Genomic DNA, 18661 nt, shown 5'->3' on the forward strand with positions numbered 1-18661 from the left:
CGTATAACTTCGTATAATGTATGCTATACGAAGTTATACGGGTTTGCGGGCAGGCCGTGGTGTGGGAGCGGCGCCGCTCCCTGACTTGGCCGGTGCAGCAGCCGGCAGCCTGGCTTTCCCTCTGATCCAGCTAAGTTTAATACTTATCCTTTCCGTGGCCGTTTGATTTTTAAGGATTAAAAGCCGAAAGCATTTCCCAGTTCACCTTCTCTTGCAGCAGGTCGCAGTGGCTCTGGCTCCAGAGGTCACATTTAGGCCCTTAATCTGCTTTGTGCCCTCACCCGTAGCAGCCCTGGGTCTGCAGGAATATTCCTGGCGTTTGACCTTTGCAGGAGCTGGCAGTGCAGCCGTGGATCCCCTGCTGTCCCGCAGCAGCGCCACGTCTGTGTGCTGTGTTTATGCCCCGCTGCCCTCAGCGCCCTGCAGGTCTCCCGTTTGGGGCTGACCCCCATCAGTAACACCTCTGTTTTGCAGTGCTGAGATGCTGCTGGCTGGCAGAGCTGAAATTGGACACTGCTGTTGATGCTTTTGTCCCAAAGTTTTTTTTCCCACGCGGTTCGGTCAGCTCAGAACTCTCCCTACACGTTTTGTGGTTTAAACTTCGGGGTAGTGAATGTTTGCTTCTGCCACCGGGCAACTCTGTGGAGCAAAGATCTCTGCCCTTAATACCTGCCGTGAATCAAGGCCCAGGAATGCTGTGCTGCCATCCCCTGCTTGCAGCAGCAGCTCTCTCTCAGGAGGTCCAGATGCGTCGACCCAAACATTCCGCACTGAAATCCTGAGCTTAGAGTGGTGAACTGGAGCTGCTGCAGCGCTGGGGGACTAGAAGTGCATTCAGCAAAGCAAATGGGGAAGCCCAGCAGGTGACACAGCGGTAATGGGACGGCATTCCCCTCCCATTGTAGAATCGCTGAAATGCTCAGGTTGAAAAAGACCTTAAAGATCATCAAGTCCAACCACATAGTGCTGGGAAGTTTGGTTTGCTGCTGTGGGGTCACCTCCAGCCCCGTGACGGCCCTGGCAGGCACAGGGCCAGGTGGCACCGTCCCACACGTCAGTGCAGCCCAAGGAGATCTCATTGCAGCTCGTTCCTCAGGGCTGTGTTGTTGGCCTTCGTCAGCAGCGTTAGTAGGGAAGAGACGAAGGGATCTGCCTGGGAACCCATGCCTGAATGGGCCATGGGAAAGAGGAGGTGGTTCTGGCGTCGGGAGAGCTCTTCCTGCAGTCACTTCTTCCCAGTGCCCTGTGATTGAAGGTGGGCTGTGGTCACCTCTGATCTCTCACTGCATTCACAGTCCCAAATACCGTGCAGGTGCCGCACCTGTGGGGGACAGCCTCGTCCCCCTGCTGCGGGCTGCCCCAGCCTGGGCCCTTGTCAGATGGATGGAGGCCAGAGGCAGGGTGAGTAATGCGGCAAGAATGGGCCAGGGAAGAGCCGCTTTGCTCTGCTCAGAGCCATGGCCCTCATAGCAGGAAGGGGAGCAAAGAAGAAAGCTCTCGTTATGCAAACCCCACAGAGGCTGTTTTCCTGTGTCCCAACAGGACAGGGTCAGCTGAGCACAGGGCAATGCAGCATTCAGCAGTAAAACCCAGCTGGTAAGAAATAAATCAAGTTGCTAGCACCGCTCCGGGCTGGTTTGGCACCCGTTTGGGTGGCATTCTGGAGCTCCCGGCACCGGCTGTGCTCCTGCACCCGGCGTTTCTGTGCTGGGCTCTCATTCCATGCAGTGGTGTCCCAGTGTGCGCTGTGGGCGCAGGGCACTGCTGCTTGTGGCTCGGTGTGAGCAGGGCACCAGCAGCTCCTCGTAGGGGTTCCTGTCTCGTGCCGCTGCCACCTCACATCACATCAGCTGAGTGCGTCAGGAATGGGAAATAAAGTGATGTGAAGCTCCGGGGTGTTGTGCGGGGTGGGGATCGCCTGAACAAAGGTTGTTGCTCACTCATAAAGCTCGTGCCAGAGGTGAGGGTGCTCGCGCTGCCTTGCACCATTCCTAAAGCTCTTCTCGTTTCTATCCCAACAGGAACTCGTGTGAGGCTGTCGGACAAACATGTTTAACTTAAGGACTTGTGCAGCAAAGCTGAGGCCGCTGACGGCCTCTCAGACTGTTAAGACAATTTCCCAACAGAGGCCGGCAGCACCCAGGACGTTTCACCCCATCCGGTGCTACAGCGCGCCGGTGGCTGCCGAGCCCTTTCTGAGTGGGACTAGTTCAAACTATGTGGAGGAAATGTACTATGCCTGGCTGGAAAATCCCAAAAGTGTACATAAGGTAAGGAGCAAGCTCTCCGGGACACCGCCTCCGCTTCTGTGTGTGCGTGGCTGTGGGTGCAGGTAAGTGCAGGCGTCGCAGGAGGATTCAGCTGGGTGTGGATGTCCGTCCCACTGCGCTTCTCCTGAAAGCAGCAGCTGCACCAGAAGCTTCTCCTCTCGAGAGCGACCACCCTGCGCTTTGCATGCAGCCAGCATGGAGTTCTCCACATCCTGGATCACACGTGGATACAAGGAACGGCTTCAGAGGGAATCCGCCCTGCTGAGCTCCAGATGCTGTCTGCTTTCCAGCCCTTGCTGCTCCTCAGGAGGGTTCATTCTGGGGGTGAGGAGAGAGAGGCTGCTCCTCACACCTCACACCCTGTTCGCTGTGCCCTGCAGAGTGCTGCTGAGCGGGGCTGCAGTTGGGCACAGCCGTGTGTTGGTGCATCAGTGCAGCACGAGGCAGGGCTGCGGGGTTTGCTCCTGGATGGTCAGGGGATTTCTGAGAACCCCACGGTGTTTTTCCCCCAGCGTTTCACAAAGGAAGTGTTACTGCAGGGAACGAGTTTCAGCGTTACCCACATCATTTGTAAAACAGTTTCGTGCACATTCTGGCGGGGCTCCCAGGGCAGTCTCATTCAGCAGCTGTGGAGCAGCATGCAGCTATCATACAGGGCTCAGGGGATGTGGAAGGAATCTCGTGCTCTTGTGTCAGCAATGAGCTGTTTTCAGAGGCGTTGACCCCACGTGTCCAAACCACAGCCTGTAGGCTGCTTGCTGCTACAGAAGCCCTAAGGCAGGGTCAAAGCCAAGTTCTCATCAACCAATTCGCTGTGTTCCCTTCTTCCGCAGCCAGCGGTGTGCTCAGGGCCCTGTGCCAGTCTGCAGACCTCGCCACAGCCTCTGAGTGTCACTTAGAGCATTTCTGAGCACCTCGGGAGCCCCGGGGCTGCATCTCAGTCCCACTGACCGAGGTTTGCAGTGAGCTTTGCCATCACTTTTGTACAAACATGGCTCTGTGGCTTTGCTCCATGGCTTTGCTCTGTCTGCCCTGGGTGAATCCTATTGTGTTTTGGTGCTGCTGTTGGGATCCCTTACAGCAGCCACAGGGCCCGTGCTCCTGGTTTGGGTCAGCCCTGCATGCTGTGTGGATGCTGTTGGACTTGTGGCTGCGGGCTCTCCTCTTGGACATCTCCAAACCCAGCTCTGGGGGCCAGCTAAGATCTGGGTGGGATCTGAGGGGCCTGAAGATGCTTCCAAGCCGCAGCCATGCCGTGCTCCTGTGCTGCTGATCCCTGCATAAATCAGGTCATCAGATCCCCTTGGGGACTTCATACCTTGCCCCACGACCTCAGGGAAAAACTGTGCTGCCAGGGAGGCACTGGCGTGCCCTGAGCTGATAGCTGGGAGGGTGCGGCGTCCAAACCCAGCAGCCACAGCTTATCTCTGCAGATAGCAGAAACCCCCCACGCCTGTCCCGGGGAGGAGCTGGGATTTTTGAGCTTGGCTCACCAGAAACCTCCCTGCCGCCCCATCCCTGCGTGCCTCCAGGCGCCGAGCAGGGCAAGCTCACTTCCTCCATCCGGGACTGACTGCTGAGATTGCAAAATGTGTTCGTGTGCTCATTTCATTTGAGGAAGGAGGATTTTTGTTTGTTTGTTTGTTTAATTATTTTAAGCTTTTTTCCTCATTCTGTCCTTCATCTGAATTCCAGTTTCCCATTAGAGAGCTTTGCTGGAGTAAGATGAGCAAATGGGAGCTAAGCTGGGGAGGGAGGAGTTGAGGGTGGGAGGGAATTGTTCCAGTGCTGGTGGCTGCTGGGAGCCTTCCTGGTGCCGGCCCCTTCCCATTGCTGCTCCCAGAAGGATTGGTGACATACTGCTTGCCTTAGGGCTGGAGAGCTGGAAGGGCTGTCAAGCAGCCCCTGAACATCCATGCTGATGTGGGTCCAGCTTTGCCCCTGCCCACCAGGCAGCGTTCAGTGTGGTCTGCTTCTTCTGCCGGTGTTGGATCGATGTGTTCAGGAAGGGCTTTGGGAACAGCATCAAATACTGTGCAGAAGTGCAGGCAGGGAACACCCAGGGCTCTCTCCCTGTGGAGAGACACCGTTATCTTGTTGGAGAAGGGCTGGTCTGGCACGACTTGCCTTTGGTAAACTGGCACCGGCTTTTCCCGTCGCCTGCATTGTTTGGTCTGTAACAGTTTCTGGGAGGACCCGTCCCATTCCTTTCCCAGGAATTGCAGTCCTGTAGTTTCCTGGGTCCTCTTCTGGGCCCAAAGAACCCTTTCTTTGTAGCTCTTGCTGGTATCAGTACTACCTTAGCCTTCCCAAGTGCGTGCCCCGATGAGGTTCTCGCTGTCCCTGGTGGTTGTGTGGCTGCTGCAGAGCTTCGTGCCTGCTTCAGAGCTCACCCCAAAGCAATCTGTTGAGCCAGGGTGCTCCGTGCTTCCCCCTGCCCTTAGCAGGGCTTGGCCTGCCCTCATTCTTCCTGCATTTTCCTTTCACTGGGGCCCTGGCCTGCAGCCCTGTGCGCCCTGCCATTACGTTGGGCAATGAGGCGTTCAGTGAAAGTCTGATTGCGCTGCACCCAGCCCTGCTTGGAGAGCTCACAGCTGAGCTTTTCCTTTCAGACCTGAAGCAAAGTGCATCTCCAAGAGGCAAAGGTTTGCAGTGTCAGAACAAAGGTCACGAAGGCAGCAGCTCCCTGGGTGCAGAGGTTTGGGTGTGATTCCAGGTGAAAAGTGACTGCGGGGAAGGAAAAGATGTGTGGTTTTGGGGTGATGCTGCTTAACCTCATTCCTCCTGCAGGGCACAGCAGGAACAAGTGGGGCACTATCTCCCACTGACCCCCAGCAGTGGGGAAGCAGTGGGGCTGTGCTGCTCGACACACCTGTGCTCATCACCATAATTCCCTTCTCGTGCTGCATTTGTTGCTGGGGAGCAAAGCATGCCCGGCAGCCCTGCAGGCTCCATCCCAGGCTGCTTCAACCCAAGAATCCTTGCATCGTCCTCAAAAAGCTCAAGGGTGGATGGAAGATCAGCCTGGTTCAATGTGTGAGCTCTGAAGTCTTTCTGCTTGCGTCAAGGCTTGGCCGTGGGGTGACGCAGGGTGTTCACAGGGTGTGCAGGATGCTGGGAGCCACGTGGGGGCCAGCCCTGCTGGCAGCAGAGAGCAAACCTCCATCTCTCTCCCCCTCATTGGGAGCAATGCTGCATTCCCTTGCACGTCTTTGGAGGGTGAATGCTGGGTAATGGACTGGAAAACAGAGCGGTGAGTCTCAGTCCTGCTCTGCAGCAGCCAGAATTGGAGGCAGCAGCTTAGGACAGGAGGGGACAGGATGGTGGCATCGCTTTGGGAGCTGCGGGCAGCCCTCCCTCCTCAGCAGGAAACAATGGCAGCACGGTCAGGTGCTGGGTTTAGTTTGTTTATTTTGTTTCTTTATTATTTTTACCGTCGAGGGAAATCAGCTGCATGGATATCAGTTACAGCTCCAGGTTTTTCCAGATTTTATTTATGTTCCTCCAGCGTGACCTGCTTCTAAATCTGTTCACTCTGTGCAACCACGTGCTGGGCGTCCATGTGAGTTGGGGAGGCTGGAAATAGCTGGGGCACACAGGCTGGGTCACTGCAGTGTGCCCAGAGCTGCCTGCAAAGGTTAGGCTGCAGCTCCTGTTCCCAGGTACCAGGGGGAAACCCCATCTTCTGCCCCAGCCCCACACTGAAGTCTCTTTGTGTGGTTTGGCCACCCTCACCTGTACTTCTGTAGCCAGCAGAAGAGCTGGTGTGTGGGCTTGTCTCTGTGGTTGTGGGTGTTTCGGTGGCTGTGGATGTGTTGGCTGGGCCTGGGGGGAGAGTAGAATGGAGTAGGGGTGGAATGGGAGTGGGAGTGGGAAAGGAAGAGGAATAGGAAGGTGAAAGGAACAGGAAGTGGAACAGAATGGTAAAGGGAAAAGAATACATAGGGTAAAGGAAGAGAATGGGAAGGGGGTGGGAAAAGAAGGGAATAGGAAGGGGCAAGTGAAAGGAAGGGAATAAGAAAGGGAGAGGAGGGGAATAGGAAGGAGGTGGGGAAGGAATGAGAGATGAATGGGAAAGGGATTGGAAAGGAAAAGAGCAGTAAAGAAAAGCCAAGAGTGGAGGGTGCCCTGTGCTGGGAGCTGGGCCCTCCAAGCCCTGGTGAGGGGCTGAGAGCAGCGGTGCTGCTGCGGCCATGGGGCAGCATGGTAGGGCTGGGTGCCAGCATCAGCAGTGCTGGGAGATGGGGGAAAGTGAGAAGGAGACCTGTGTGGGAAGCAGAGGACTGCATAACCTAAGGGCTGAAAGAGCTTGAATCCTTTCTTGCCTGCGTGCAGCTTCACCATTTGTCAGCAGTCTCTAAAAATCCGAATCAAAGCGCTTGAGGCAGCGTCGCCCCGCGTGGTTTTGGTGCACAAAAAGAACTTTTCCTTCTGCTCTTGCACCTTGTTGTATTTTTCCCTAGGAAGGCAGCGGGGTACCTGTGGGCTCCTGTCTCTGTCCTGTCTGCTCCACGGGAGGAGCTTTGCACCGGGGACATCTGGGTTGCACCTGCTGATCTGTCCCTTTTTTTCCCTCTAGTCATGGGACATCTTCTTTCGCAACGCCAACGCCGGAGCTGCTCCAGGCACTGCTTACCAAAGCCCCCCCCCGCTGAGCTCCAGCCTTTCCTCACTGTCCCAAGCACAGTTCCTGGTTCAAGCACAGCCCAACGTAGACAAACTGGTGGAAGACCATCTGGCAGTGCAATCTCTTATCAGGGCATATCAGGTAAGAACACAGCGTTGCGCCGGGGACCACATTGTCCTCTGCAGCTTTCCCAGCAGCTCCACGCTGCCACGTAACACTGCCAGACAGTAGGAAGCTTAAAGCCACTGCCACCCCACCAAAGCCATTGCTGCAGCGTGGTTTGCTCTCAGCCCAAGCCAGGAGCTGTGGGGATGGGGCGGTTCCCAGCCAGGTGGGTTGGGTGTGAGTGCTGCATGGGAGCTCTGGGCTCTGCTTCCACCTCCTCTTGCTCAGGAGTAGCATAGGACAGCTGTGCTGCTTCCTGTGCTTTGAAGGAGAGGATTGACAGCGCTTCAGGAAACATTGCTTTGCTCTTTGCAAATGGATGAGGGCTGTAGTGCTGCCACACTGAAACGGAGCCACGCTGCCCAAAATCAACCTCTGGGGAGAAATGAGTTCCTAGCAGAAAGGAAACCTCTGCAGCACCCAGGGCTGGTGTTTTAGCTTAGGAGAACACTGAGATGCATTCCTGTGGCCATCACTCTTTCCATCATTCTTCCACTGTTGGTTTGCCCAGCCTTGCCTGCCTCTGGGGCACTGCACTGCTCTTCCTGGGCTGTTTGTGAGCTCCCTGCACTGTGCTGATAGCAGAGGAGCTGAGCACCGTGCTGGCTCCTTATTCTGCTGGCTTCTGCATGCTGCGTTGTTGGAGGCAGCCACTTCCAAAGCAACGATGTGCACACGAAGCCCTCTGCACTCCCTCTGCTATCAGCCCCCGCAGCGGCCGTGCTGGGAGGTGGTTGCTCTTGACCTGCTTTCTCTGATGTGGATTGAGAAAGCTGCAGCCATAGGGGGGAGGTTCCAGGCAGGGAGGCATGCAGGTGGGTGAGGGCCGGCAGCCCTACCTGTGGTATGTGACCTACTTAACCAGCAGGCAATTAATTTCCGAAACCAGATCGAGCTGGAGAGGCCCTGTAAGGATAGGCGAGGGGTGTCCCTGCCCTGTGCTGGCTCCTGGTGGCACCAGCACCGGTCTGTTCCTCCCTTGTAGCAGTGCTTGGGAGCCCAATTCATTACTTCCTTTAAAACGACCACCGTGGTCTTGTTAGGACTGGGGAAAACGATCTGCCTCTGTGTCGCTGCGGCGGAGGAGGCCATGGCACCCGCGTGGTGGGACTGCTGCCACTGCTGCCTTGGGGTTCTGGGGGAGGGGGGTGGAAAAAAGAGGAAGGAAAGCACAGGAGAAGACCCCCTCCTTGTTCCCACCCGAGCTGACCTCCTGACGGAGGAACCCAACTTGGGAGGACACTGCAGCCACTGAGCCCTGGAACTGCTGACGCTGAGATTCGGGATAGCTCTCCATTCCCAGCCCTTTTCATCCATTTTGGGGCATCCCTTAACACAACTCAACCCAGTGGGCATCATGGATCCAGAAAGCAGCACTGAGTACTGGAAACCAAAGCCACAAGTGTTCAAAGCAAAAGCAGTACGGACTAAAAAGAAAAGCAGTAAGCACTGGACATCAGTGAGTGAGGGAAAAAAAGTCTCAGCGGTGCCAGGGGCAGCAAGGAGGATTCTCAGGCTGAAGAGTGCAGCTCTGGCTGCTGAGCACTGCTGAGCTCTGTGGGGAGGCACAGGTAAGTGGGTGGCAGTGGCACAGTGCTGCTGGGCCCTTCCCAGTTCTGTGCTAGGAGCTGCTCCAGGCTTCAGAGCCATGGAGTGGGGCTGGGACCCTCCTGGCCGGCTCCGCGGGTGAAGTGAGGAGGGAATCTGCATGAGGTTGTGTTGTTTTGGTTATGATTTTAAGGAAAATCTCTTCAGTTAGTTCGTCTTAATGACTAATCTGTATTGTTGCTTCCAGGTCAGGGGCCATCACATTGCAAAGCTCGATCCTCTCGGCATTAGTTGTGTAAATTTTGATGATGCACCTGTAACTGTTTCTCCAAACGTCGGTGAGAATTACTCTGCAAATTAATTCGAATGTAATTTAACTTTTTTACCCCTCCCCTCTTTTGTTTTTCTCCCTCTCCCCTCTCCCTCCTGGAACCTGTTCTCCCCCTCCATTCCCGGCCCATTTCATAGATTCGAGGGCACCATGTAGCACAACTCGACCCCCTGGGCATCCTGGATGCGGATCTGGACTCATCCGTTCCAGCCGATATTATCACATCCACAGACAAACTGGGTGAGGGCTTTGAGAGCAGTTAGTGCTGCATTGCTTGAGCTCCTCTCTCTCTCACAGCTTTGTAGGTAGAGCGCTTCACCAGTGCAGGGGAAAGCTCTGAAGTTTCCTTCCTAACGATCGCTGCTCATTAGTTTGGGGAGCGCAGCGGTGGCGGAGCAGCTCTGCCCCCCCCGGCCGTCACCACTCCCCGTTGCTGAGCTCTGAGCTCCGCCAGTGGTTGTGCCAAGGAAGCTCTGGGATGCGTTCCCACCTGGGTAGGGGTGGAAGTTCCCCTGCTTTGGAGTGAGGGATGCTCACTCAGGGGGTGAAGCCGTAACGCTCAGTGCTCTCCAGCACAGCAGCAGTGAGCTCCTTCACCCCGCTGCTGCCTCCAGGGCCGGTCCTTTGCTGCAAGGCATGCTCCTAACCTAGAGTAGAGCGCAGCGATGATCACTAACCTCGCACAGCTGCAACGGCCGATCTGAATTCTGTCTGTGTGTCTGTCTGTCTGGATGGGTGGGCGACCGCACCAAGCGTCGTGCTGCAGGGCTGGGATGGAGGAGCGGTCCTCAGGATGCTCCCCGTGTGGCTGAGCGGTGCAGCCCTGTCCCGGCTGGGGCGTGCTGCGTTGCCTGGGTCAGCCCTGACCTCTGTGCCACAGCCGGGCGGTCGCCGTAAGGGCTTTGCAGTGTTCTCACTGAGATTTGGCACCGTGGCTCCCGGTGTCGATTTAATTACCAGGAGTGCATAATGAGAGCAGGGGGTGAGCCGTGCTGCTGCTGCCAGCTGATGGTTTGCACCAGGGCTGGGTTGCATCGGCTGTGTGTGACCACAGGAGGCCGTGTGTCCCATCAGGAGCACGGGCTCCTGATGCAAAACCAGATGCAAAACCTCATCCCATGGATCCTGAAATAAAACTGCTCGTGCTGAGCAGAGCAGCGCGGAGACACGGCGGCTGGGAGGAGAGCTGCCATCTCCTGCTTGCAGTGCAGCCAAGCCCAGCCCAGCAGCAATCCCACATGGTGCGATGCAGCACTTCTTCCTTAATTGGCAACGGCCTCATCACTGCCGAGCCAGCAGTGCTGCCTTCCCACGTGGGAGCTTCCCCACGCCGTGCTGTGCTCACAGAGGGTGCAGTGGATGAGCTGCACAAGGCAGGATGCACACTGTGTCACATCCCAGGTCCCCGTGGCATCGATGGGTGATGTTTCCCACTGGCAGCCCGAGAGGTGCTGCAGGAGGTGGTTGGAGAGGCGGTGCTCTGAGGGGCTGCAGCACATCTCCGACACGGAGAGAGATGGGTTTAGAAGGGGCATGGATGGGGGGCTGCAGATGTAGGTCAGTGTGAGGGGGAAATCCTTTCACCAGAGGCTGCCACTGCTGCCCAGAGTTGTGGCTGCCCCAACCCTGGAAGTGCCCGAGGCTGCGGATGGAGCCCTGGGCAGCCTGAGGTCCCTTCCAGTCCAACCACACTGGGATCCCAGGGCTCAGTGCTTCAGGATGCTGTCTGCCTGCAGCCCGGCCTCGTGGCTGGGGCTGTCAGGAGGACAAGGGCAGATTTTCTGGCCAGTGCCAAAGATCCACTGTAGCCTGTTGTTTGTAGAGAAAGCCAATTTCTAAGCAAATCCCGCTGGCTTTTTGCTTGGAAAGAGTATTTCCTAACACTTGGGCTGCAGTTAATTTGCAGAGCAGTTAATAAGAGGAGTGTTTGTTAGACTTGCCCTGGAAACAATCTTTTGTTTCCTATTTCTGCACATTGAAATCCTTAAAGGTCAGCTGTCGCAGTGTGAGCTGTGCTGCGAGCAGCTTCTGCTCTGACCGAGCACATGTGAGGAGCTGCGTGCCTCATCTCTGGAGCTGATCTTTTGTCTCAGCTGCCTTTTGTCGAGCAGCTCCCCGCTGCTGGGTTTGGAAGCTGTCTGTGGGTGCAGCAGGGCGACCTTTGGGTGAATGCAGGAGTGCTGCATCCCACGCGGGGGAACCCCTTACTGTGCTCAGCCCCATTCCTGCTTGGCAGATGGAGTGCTCCTGCGTGTCGCTCCGTCTGTCATGGAAGGACCCTCTGGCACGCATCAGCCGTGCCCACAAAGCCCTCTGCTCCCCTTGGGGCCGTTCTTGCCTGCAGTTGGAGGTGCTGCACACCAGAGGAGACCTCAACCCATGCAGCCCAACTGCTGCCCAGTGTCTGATGCCCTCTCCCTCCCCAGCACATTTGCCACCAGGACCCCTTTGCCATCCTCCGCCCACCCCACCCCTCTTTGCCTCCAGCGCTTCCCACTCTGAATACTGTTTTCTATGTCATTTTTTTAGACTCCTGTTTTTCCATGGCTGTTCTCCTCGCGGTTTTTTTCCTTTACTAACTCTGACTGCGTCTCTCTATCTTCTCCCTCTGCACCCCCCGCCCACCCCAGACCTCGCAGTGTTCAAGGAGCGACTGAGAGTGCTAACAGTGGGAGGTACGCACCCCGGCAGCCCCGACCCCGTGCAGCACAGGACTCTCAATAGGTTGTTCTGGCCCTTTGGCGATGCTTCACCCCGAGTCGGAGCGTTCCCATAGCAGCACTGGGGCCCTCTGATCTGCACACACCTATCGCTCCGCTGCCTTTCGTTGTAACCTCGTTGTCGCGTGCTCCGTGTTAATTGCTGCTTGGTTCTTGCACTCGAACCTCCTCCGTGCTCATTTTGGGTTTTGTGCCGCTTTTTGTCCCCCTCCCCTCTCCTCTCCTCCCTTCCCCACCTGCGGCCGACCCCCCTCGGCCCCATCCCTTCCCCCTCCCTGCTTCCGCTCGTCCCACCCGCACAACCCTGCAGGATTTTACGGGCTGGATGAATCCGACCTCGACAAGGTCTTCCATTTGCCCACAACCACCTTCATCGGAGGAAACGAGTCGGCTCTTCCGCTCCGGGAGATCATCCGCCGCCTGGAGGTGAGGGCCGTGGCTCTGAGGCAGAGCACGAGAGCTGTGCAGCAGCACCGTGGCTTTGCTGCAGGTTGTTTCCCCTCTGCCTCGCTCCCCGTTCCTGGCTGACCTCAGGACGGAGATAAGCAGGGCAGGCCCTGATTGCAGGAGGTTTTCCTCATTCCCTGCCTGCCTTAACGAATGGGGTCTGAAAGCACCCTGAGGTGCGGTGCAGCCCTCCGAGGCTGTGAGTTCTGCACGTGCAGGCAGACAGGGAGCCGGGCAGCGTGCTGGGCGGCAGCTGGGAGGTGCAGCTCACTGCTGGGTGACGAAAGGGACCGAGGGATCCCCCGGCACCGCACGGATCCGGGGGACTTGGAGCGGGCTGGGGATGTGTGCGGCTCCTGCCGGTGCCTGACGGGCTGTGCGATGCTCCGGGGCAGATGGCCTACTGCCAGCACATCGGCGTGGAGTTCATGTTCATCAACGACCTGGAGCAGTGCCAGTGGATCCGGCAGAAGTTCGAGACCCCGGGGATCATGCAGTTCACCAACGAGGAGAAGCGAACGCTGCTGGCACGCCTGGTTCGCTCCACCAGGTACCCTGCCTGGGCCCCCATTCTCCCCAGTTTATTTCCTGCTGGATGGCTGCCCTAGCTGGACCGTCACCACCCGCATCACCTCTCCTTGGTGTCATCCGTGCGGTCCCTCCAGGCCAGGCTAACCACAGATCTGTGACGTAGGGCTCACTCAGGTGCTGCCAGAGCACTGGCACAGAGCCTGCAGACAGATGATGCTGGCAGAAAACAGCTAAAAATAAGGTGTTGTTCAACAACACTGCGTGGAGTCGTGTATGCAGGGTGGGAGCAGGGAGCTGGGCAGCAGGAGAGGGCATGGGGCGAGCAGGGGCTGTGCCCCCTGGTAAGGTCCTCTCTCTGTTCCCTCTTCCAGGTTTGAGGAGTTCCTCCATCGGAAATGGTCTTCGGAGAAGCGTTTCGGTCTGGAGGGCTGTGAAGTGCTGATCCCAGCCTTAAAGACCATCATTGATAAGTCGAGTGAGAAGGGAGTGGATTATGTGATCATGGGGATGCCCCACAGGTAGGTGTTGCCGTGCTCGGTGCCCTGGGGTTCGGTTCTGCAGGGTGAGCAGCCGAGCTCGGACCTCAGCAGCTCCCTCTGAGTGCACAGAAGGGCTCTGGGGGGGAAGAGATGGGAATGGCACTGCAGAGCCTGCTCTGTGCCTTGGGCAGAAGGAGCTTCGTTTGAGCAGGGCTGCAACGTGAGGGTGGGATATGGCTGTGCTGCAGCAGGGAGGGCACAGAGGGCGTCCCATCCCTGCAGGGACAAAGGATGTGTTATGGCACAGGACCCCATCCCCTCCCCTTGTTCCCCACAGCTCGGGGGCTGTAGGGCTGCCCCCTGGCTCTGGTGGGGGAGGCACGGGGCTGTGCTGCCTGCTGCTCACCGACGGCAGCGTTGCTTTCACAGAGGGCGCCTGAATGTCCTTGCCAACGTGATCAGGAAGGAGCTGGAGCAGATCTTCTGCCAGTTTGACTCCAAGCTGGAGGCTGCCGACGAGGTGAGTCCTCCTCCACTCCGTCCCCTCAGCAGCCTGCAGGCCGTGGTGCTGTGAGCTGCATCACATGGCTGCCAGCAGCTCTGCATTGCACCGCCGTGACCCCCGTCCCTCCGGCAGGGCTCCGGTGACGTCAAATACCACCTGGGGATGTACCACCGCAGGATCAACCGCGTCACCGACAGGAACATCACCCTGTCCCTGGTGGCCAACCCCTCCCACCTGGAGGCTGCTGACCCCGTGGTCCAAGGCAAGACCAAAGCAGAGCAGTTCTATTGCGGGGACACGGAAGGCAAGAAGGTGAGCAGGGAGGCGGCGTGGGGTGGTGGCACCGAGGGGCTGGCACACTAACTGCCGTCACCACGGCCGCTCCCACGTCTCCCCCTGGTCTTTGCTGATAGCTCCTGTGGGGGCTCGACCCCGAGCAGCGTTCCCATCCCCAAAGGCTCAGCATCAGGGCTGGGAGGGCTCAGCTCCACGCTGATGGGTCTCGTTGTGTGCGGGGTGGAAGTGCTGGGGGCACCTCCAGGACGGCTGCGCCCACGTGCCGGGGGGGTTTGTGCCCAATCTCACTGCCTCATTCATCGCCCGTGGCACTCCAGGAGAAGTGGAATGGTGAGATCAAAAGTACTTCCCTTCCTCCCACACTGCGAGGGTTGGGAATAAATAGAGCAGCTCTATCCTCGCCTGGCAGGCAGCGTCCTCAGGCAGCCCCCGGCTAAAGCAGTGGAGCAGCTGAAGGCACAGCGAGCTCTGCCACAACGCGCTCCTTCTTTTGGGGTGAAAGCATGCGGGAAAGGTGCATTTTTCCCAACTCAGTCCCTGGAGCTGTGGAGCAGAGGGTTTCGGGGTGGGACGATGGCCCCGAGCATCCCGCAGGGATTGCAGCAGCTGCCAGTCAAGCACTGTGGGAAATCATTGGACTCTCCTGTGGGGCTGAGATGTGGCCACAGTGCCGCTGAGTGCCTTCGCCTTGCAGGTGATGTCCATCCTCCTGCACGGAGATGCAGCATTTGCAGGGCAGGGGATCGTGTATGAGACGTTCCACCTGAGCGACCTGCCCTCCTACACCACTCACGGCACCGTGCACGTCGTGGTCAACAACCAGGTAGGGGGCATAGCTGCCCAAAACCAGGGGAGATGCTGTGGCTCCAGTGCTGGGGTGGAGCTGGGGAAGCCTGGCTCGGTTCAGGCCCGAGGCCTGGAAGTCACCTGCATTCCCCAGGCGCCATGCAAGCTGATGGAATATGCCTGGCCTGGTGCCTGGCCGGCTTCAGTGCCAGCCAGGACCTGCAGGCAGCACGGTTTGTTCCAAATCCTGTCCTCCCCAACAGATTGGTTTCACCACTGACCCACGCATGGCCCGCTCCTCTCCGTACCCCACTGACGTCGCCCGCGTGGTCAACGCTCCCATCTTCCACGTCAACGCAGACGACCCCGAGGCTGTGGTGTATGTGTGCAACGTGGCAGCGGAGTGGCGAAGCACCTTCCATAAGGACGTGGTGGTGGATTTGGTAAGGAGGTGGCACCAGGCTTTGTCTGAAAGCTGTGGCTCCTCCAGCCTCTGGGGCACGGTTTCAGGGGAGGGAAAGAGAGGGTTTTGGTGAGGTCATGGGCACTGACCCCTGGGGAAGAAGCACCGCCTCTGTCTCTATGCCTGCCCTCATGCCCTGCACTGAGCAAGGCAGAGCTGCTCCCTCCTGGGCTGCTTTGGACTTTCCATAGCACACAGACCCGGAGGCTCTGCGAGGCGCAGGCTGCAGGGCTGCTCTCAGAGGCTCCCTCCTTCCCCATAGGTGTGTTATAGGCGCAACGGGCACAACGAGATGGACGAGCCCATGTTCACGCAGCCCCTGATGTACAAACAGATCCGGAAGCAGAAGCCAGTGCTGCAGAAATACGCCGAGCTCCTGATTTCACAGGGGGTCGTAAATCAGCCAGAGTACGAGGTATGTCACTGGGGTCGGGGTGCAGCTGGGCAGCACTGTGGGATGGGGGGTAGAGGAGCTGGCATCCCCCAACACCCTCCAAGGGAACGGGTGCCGCCCATCTTCACAATGGAGAGGTTTCAGGGCACAGCATGGGAGAGGGATGCAGGGCACCGAGCGCACAGACCTGCCCTGGCTGCCTCAGAGCTTCGTGAGGCTGCCGGGTTGGTTCAGAGCTGTGGTGACATCTTCTGGGCCCACTCACCTAAAGGTGGCAGAGCTGTGCTGCACTTGGGCGAGCAGTGGCTGGGCTGGGAGCTGCAGCTCTGCTGTGAGCTGTGCCAGCTGGGAACAGGAACATCTCGTTCCCATCTCGCTCCCGGGCTGCCCCTTGATCTCTGCAGTGCTGAGCTGCTCCAGCGCTCTGCCCTGCGGCACTGGGAGGGCTGGGGCTGAGCTGCAGGGCCCCCGGGGGCTGCCTGGCACAGGGACCCACTCTGAGCCCAGGAGCCCCTGAGCTCATGCCAGCACTGCTGTTTGGAGCCTCCTCAGTAATGCAGCTCCGCCTGCTTCTGCCTCGCAGGAGGAAATCGCCAAGTATGATAAGATCTGTGAGGAGGCCCATGCAAGATCCAAGGATGAAAAGATCTTGCACATCAAGCACTGGCTGGACTCTCCCTGGCCTGGTAAGGTGCTGACAGTGTTTCAGCTAGCGCATAGCCCGGCTTCTTCAAAGCCCGCTGGGGTTCTGGTGCCCTGTCAGCTGGCATTCAGCAAATGCGTGCTCATGGGGTGAGGGCACGATGCTGGCATCCCTGCTTCTGTCCTCGGAGTGTTGGTGCATGGCCCTGCAGCACCGTGGCTGCTCCTCTGGCCACAGGTTTCTTCACTCTGGACGGCCAACCCCGCAGCATGAGCTGCCCCTCCACCGGGCTGAACGAGGAGGACCTGACGCACATCGGCCAAGTGGCCAGCTCTGTGCCTGTGGAGGATTTCACCATCCACGGAGGTAGGAGCTCGCTGGAGCCACGTGCTTGTTCCTGAGAAGGTGTGGGAGAGGGCTGGAGCACTGAGGGGTTCAAAGGGAGCTGTGGTTAATTAAGGGAGGAGCGCGAGGAGCAGCTCGTCCTTGGAGCTGCCCCGAGGGAGCGTTCCTCTGCCCTGGGGCGTGCACACACTGTCAGCCCACGGGCAGGTTTGGGGATGGAGGTGTTCTCACCACCACGAACCGTCGCCTGTCCCGGCAGGCCTGAGCCGGATCCTGAAGACCCGCGGGGAGATGGTGAAGAACAGGACTGTGGATTGGGCGCTGGCTGAGTACATGGCGTTTGGCTCCCTGCTGAAGGAGGGCATCCACATCCGCCTGAGCGGGCAGGACGTCGAGAGGGGGACCTTCAGGTGGGGCAGTACTGCTGTGCTCGGCCCCACAGCCTCTGGAAGGGATCTCAAACCACATGGCCTTTGTCCTTTGGGTTGTTTATTTTGCCACCCTGCACCATGATCCCCTGTTGGCAAAGCAGCCGGGAAGGGGGAATGGCCACATGAGACACCCATGAAGCAGCAGCTTGCATTTGGGAGGGGGTAACGCTGCCCTTCCCCCTCTTCCAGCCATCGCCACCACGTGCTGCATGACCAGAACGTGGACAAGAGGACCTGCATCCCGATGAACCACCTGTGGCCCAACCAGGCTCCCTACACCGTCTGCAACAGCTCTCTGTCTGAGTACGGTGTCCTGGGTGAGTGTGACTCTGTGCCCAGGGGGCCATACCCCCACCCTTCCCCCTAACGCTCCCCTGACCCCTCCTGCAGGCTTTGAGCTGGGCTTTGCCATGGCCAGCCCCAATGCCCTGGTGCTCTGGGAAGCCCAATTTGGGGACTTCCACAACACCGCCCAGTGCATCATCGACCAGTTCATCTGCCCCGGGCAAGCCAAGTGGGTCAGGCAGAACGGCATCGTCCTGCTGCTCCCCCACGGCATGGAGGGCATGGTGAGGACCCCCCCAGGCCCCCGGCTGCCTCCCAGCTCGTGGCAGCCCGGCTGTGCCGTCACTCTGCCTGCCTCCACCTGCAGGGCCCTGAGCACTCATCCGCCCGTCCTGAGCGGTTCCTGCAGATGTGCAACGACGATCCCGACGTCTTCCCTGTGAGTGGGGCTCAGCCCGACCCCCTGCTCACCCCCCGCGGGGCCTTGCCGGGCCCTGATCTCCCGCACAAAGCCGAGGGTTGGGGGTGGCCCCGGATGGGCTCAGTGCGGCGTGATGTGATGCCAAGCTGTCCCCATCAGCAGCGCGGTGCAGCAGGGAGGGCGTTATCCCACGCTGGGAGCACAAAAGCGCAGCTGTCCCCAGTGCTGTGCTCTGTGTGTCCCCCTGTGCTTTGGGAGGGGGCAGCAGGGGGCTGGGGGGGTAGCAGGGGCTGCGTGCCCGGAGCTGCGGGGCCATCGGGCGCTGCTGTTCCTCGACACCCCCTGACCCACACTTGTTGAGGCAGAAGCTGGACGACTTCGACGTGCGCCAGCTGTACGACTGCAACTGGATCGTCGTCAACTGCTCCACTCCGGCCAACTTCTTCCACGTCCTGCGGCGTCAGATCCTCCTGCCCTTCCGCAAACCGGTCAGTGCCCGGCGCTGGGGCTGTGGGTGCACCGGGTGCTGCCGGCTGCTGCTGCAGGCGGGGGGGAGGAAAGCTCTTGGGTTGGAAACCACCGTTGTCCTTGGGCAAATGGAGCAGCCCGTGCGCCCTCCTGATCGCTCCCAGCCGAGCAGAGGGAGGTGCTGACGGGCAGCCGTGCTCCCTGCTCGGGGCGAGGAGTTCTGGCACTGCTCACCGCCTGCTCGGCCTCTCCCTCCCCTGCAGCTGATCATCTTCACTCCAAAGTCGCTGCTGCGCCATCCCGAAGCGCGCTCCAGCTTCGATGACATGCTGCCAGGTACGGGCAGCGCGGGCCGTGTTTGCCTCCTGGGGGGTGAAGGGCAGCAGCTGGTGTGGTGTAAAGTCCTGCTGGCAGCATCCCCGCGCTGGCCACCCTTGTGCTGCAACAGATCGAATCCCTAAACTCCTTTTGGATGTGGCGTGGAGAGGTGTGGTGGTCACCTCAG

General features: G+C 58.8%; 1 protein-coding gene across 4 annotated transcripts; it reads left to right on the top strand.

Annotated features, from left to right (window-relative positions):
* The first annotated feature begins 1969 nt into the window (after positions 1-1969).
* OGDH (oxoglutarate dehydrogenase) lies at positions 1970-18655 on the top strand. Of its 4 annotated transcripts, none has more exons than XM_010723195.3 (20): positions 1970-2270; positions 6850-7038; positions 8858-8948; positions 11572-11616; positions 11972-12087; positions 12504-12658; positions 13011-13157; positions 13548-13638; positions 13756-13935; positions 14615-14743; positions 14970-15149; positions 15432-15584; positions 16147-16249; positions 16444-16572; positions 16811-16961; positions 17172-17299; positions 17373-17551; positions 17635-17706; positions 18054-18176; positions 18420-18655. In XM_010723195.3, the coding sequence occupies exons 1-20, from the start codon at positions 2049-2051 to the stop codon at positions 18615-18617; spliced, it is 2781 nt and encodes a 926-aa protein (XP_010721497.1). In that variant the 5' UTR covers positions 1970-2048; the 3' UTR covers positions 18618-18655. The 4 variants fall into 4 exon arrangements, with proteins under 4 accessions (XP_010721497.1, XP_010721496.1, XP_010721500.1 ...); XM_010723194.3 differs by lacking the exon at positions 8858-8948 and adding an exon at positions 9079-9181; XM_010723198.3 differs by lacking the exon at positions 11572-11616.
* The last annotated feature ends 6 nt before the right edge of the window (positions 18656-18661 follow it).

The sequence above is a fragment of the Meleagris gallopavo genome, chromosome 24, assembly GCF_000146605.3.
Source record: "Meleagris gallopavo isolate NT-WF06-2002-E0010 breed Aviagen turkey brand Nicholas breeding stock chromosome 24, Turkey_5.1, whole genome shotgun sequence".
In the NCBI taxonomy this organism is placed as follows: domain Eukaryota; kingdom Metazoa; phylum Chordata; class Aves; order Galliformes; family Phasianidae; genus Meleagris; species Meleagris gallopavo.

Coding starts and splice junctions, on each gene's coding strand:
- OGDH (XM_010723194.3), top strand. CDS start 2,049: ATGTTTAACTTAAGGACTTGTGCAGCAAAGCTGAGGCCGCTGACGGCC. Junction 16,962..17,171: donor GTCGAGAGGGGGACCTTCAG/GTGGGGCAGTAC, acceptor CCCCTCTTCCAG/CCATCGCCACCACGTGCTGC. Junction 17,300..17,372: donor GTCTGAGTACGGTGTCCTGG/GTGAGTGTGACT, acceptor CCCCTCCTGCAG/GCTTTGAGCTGGGCTTTGCC.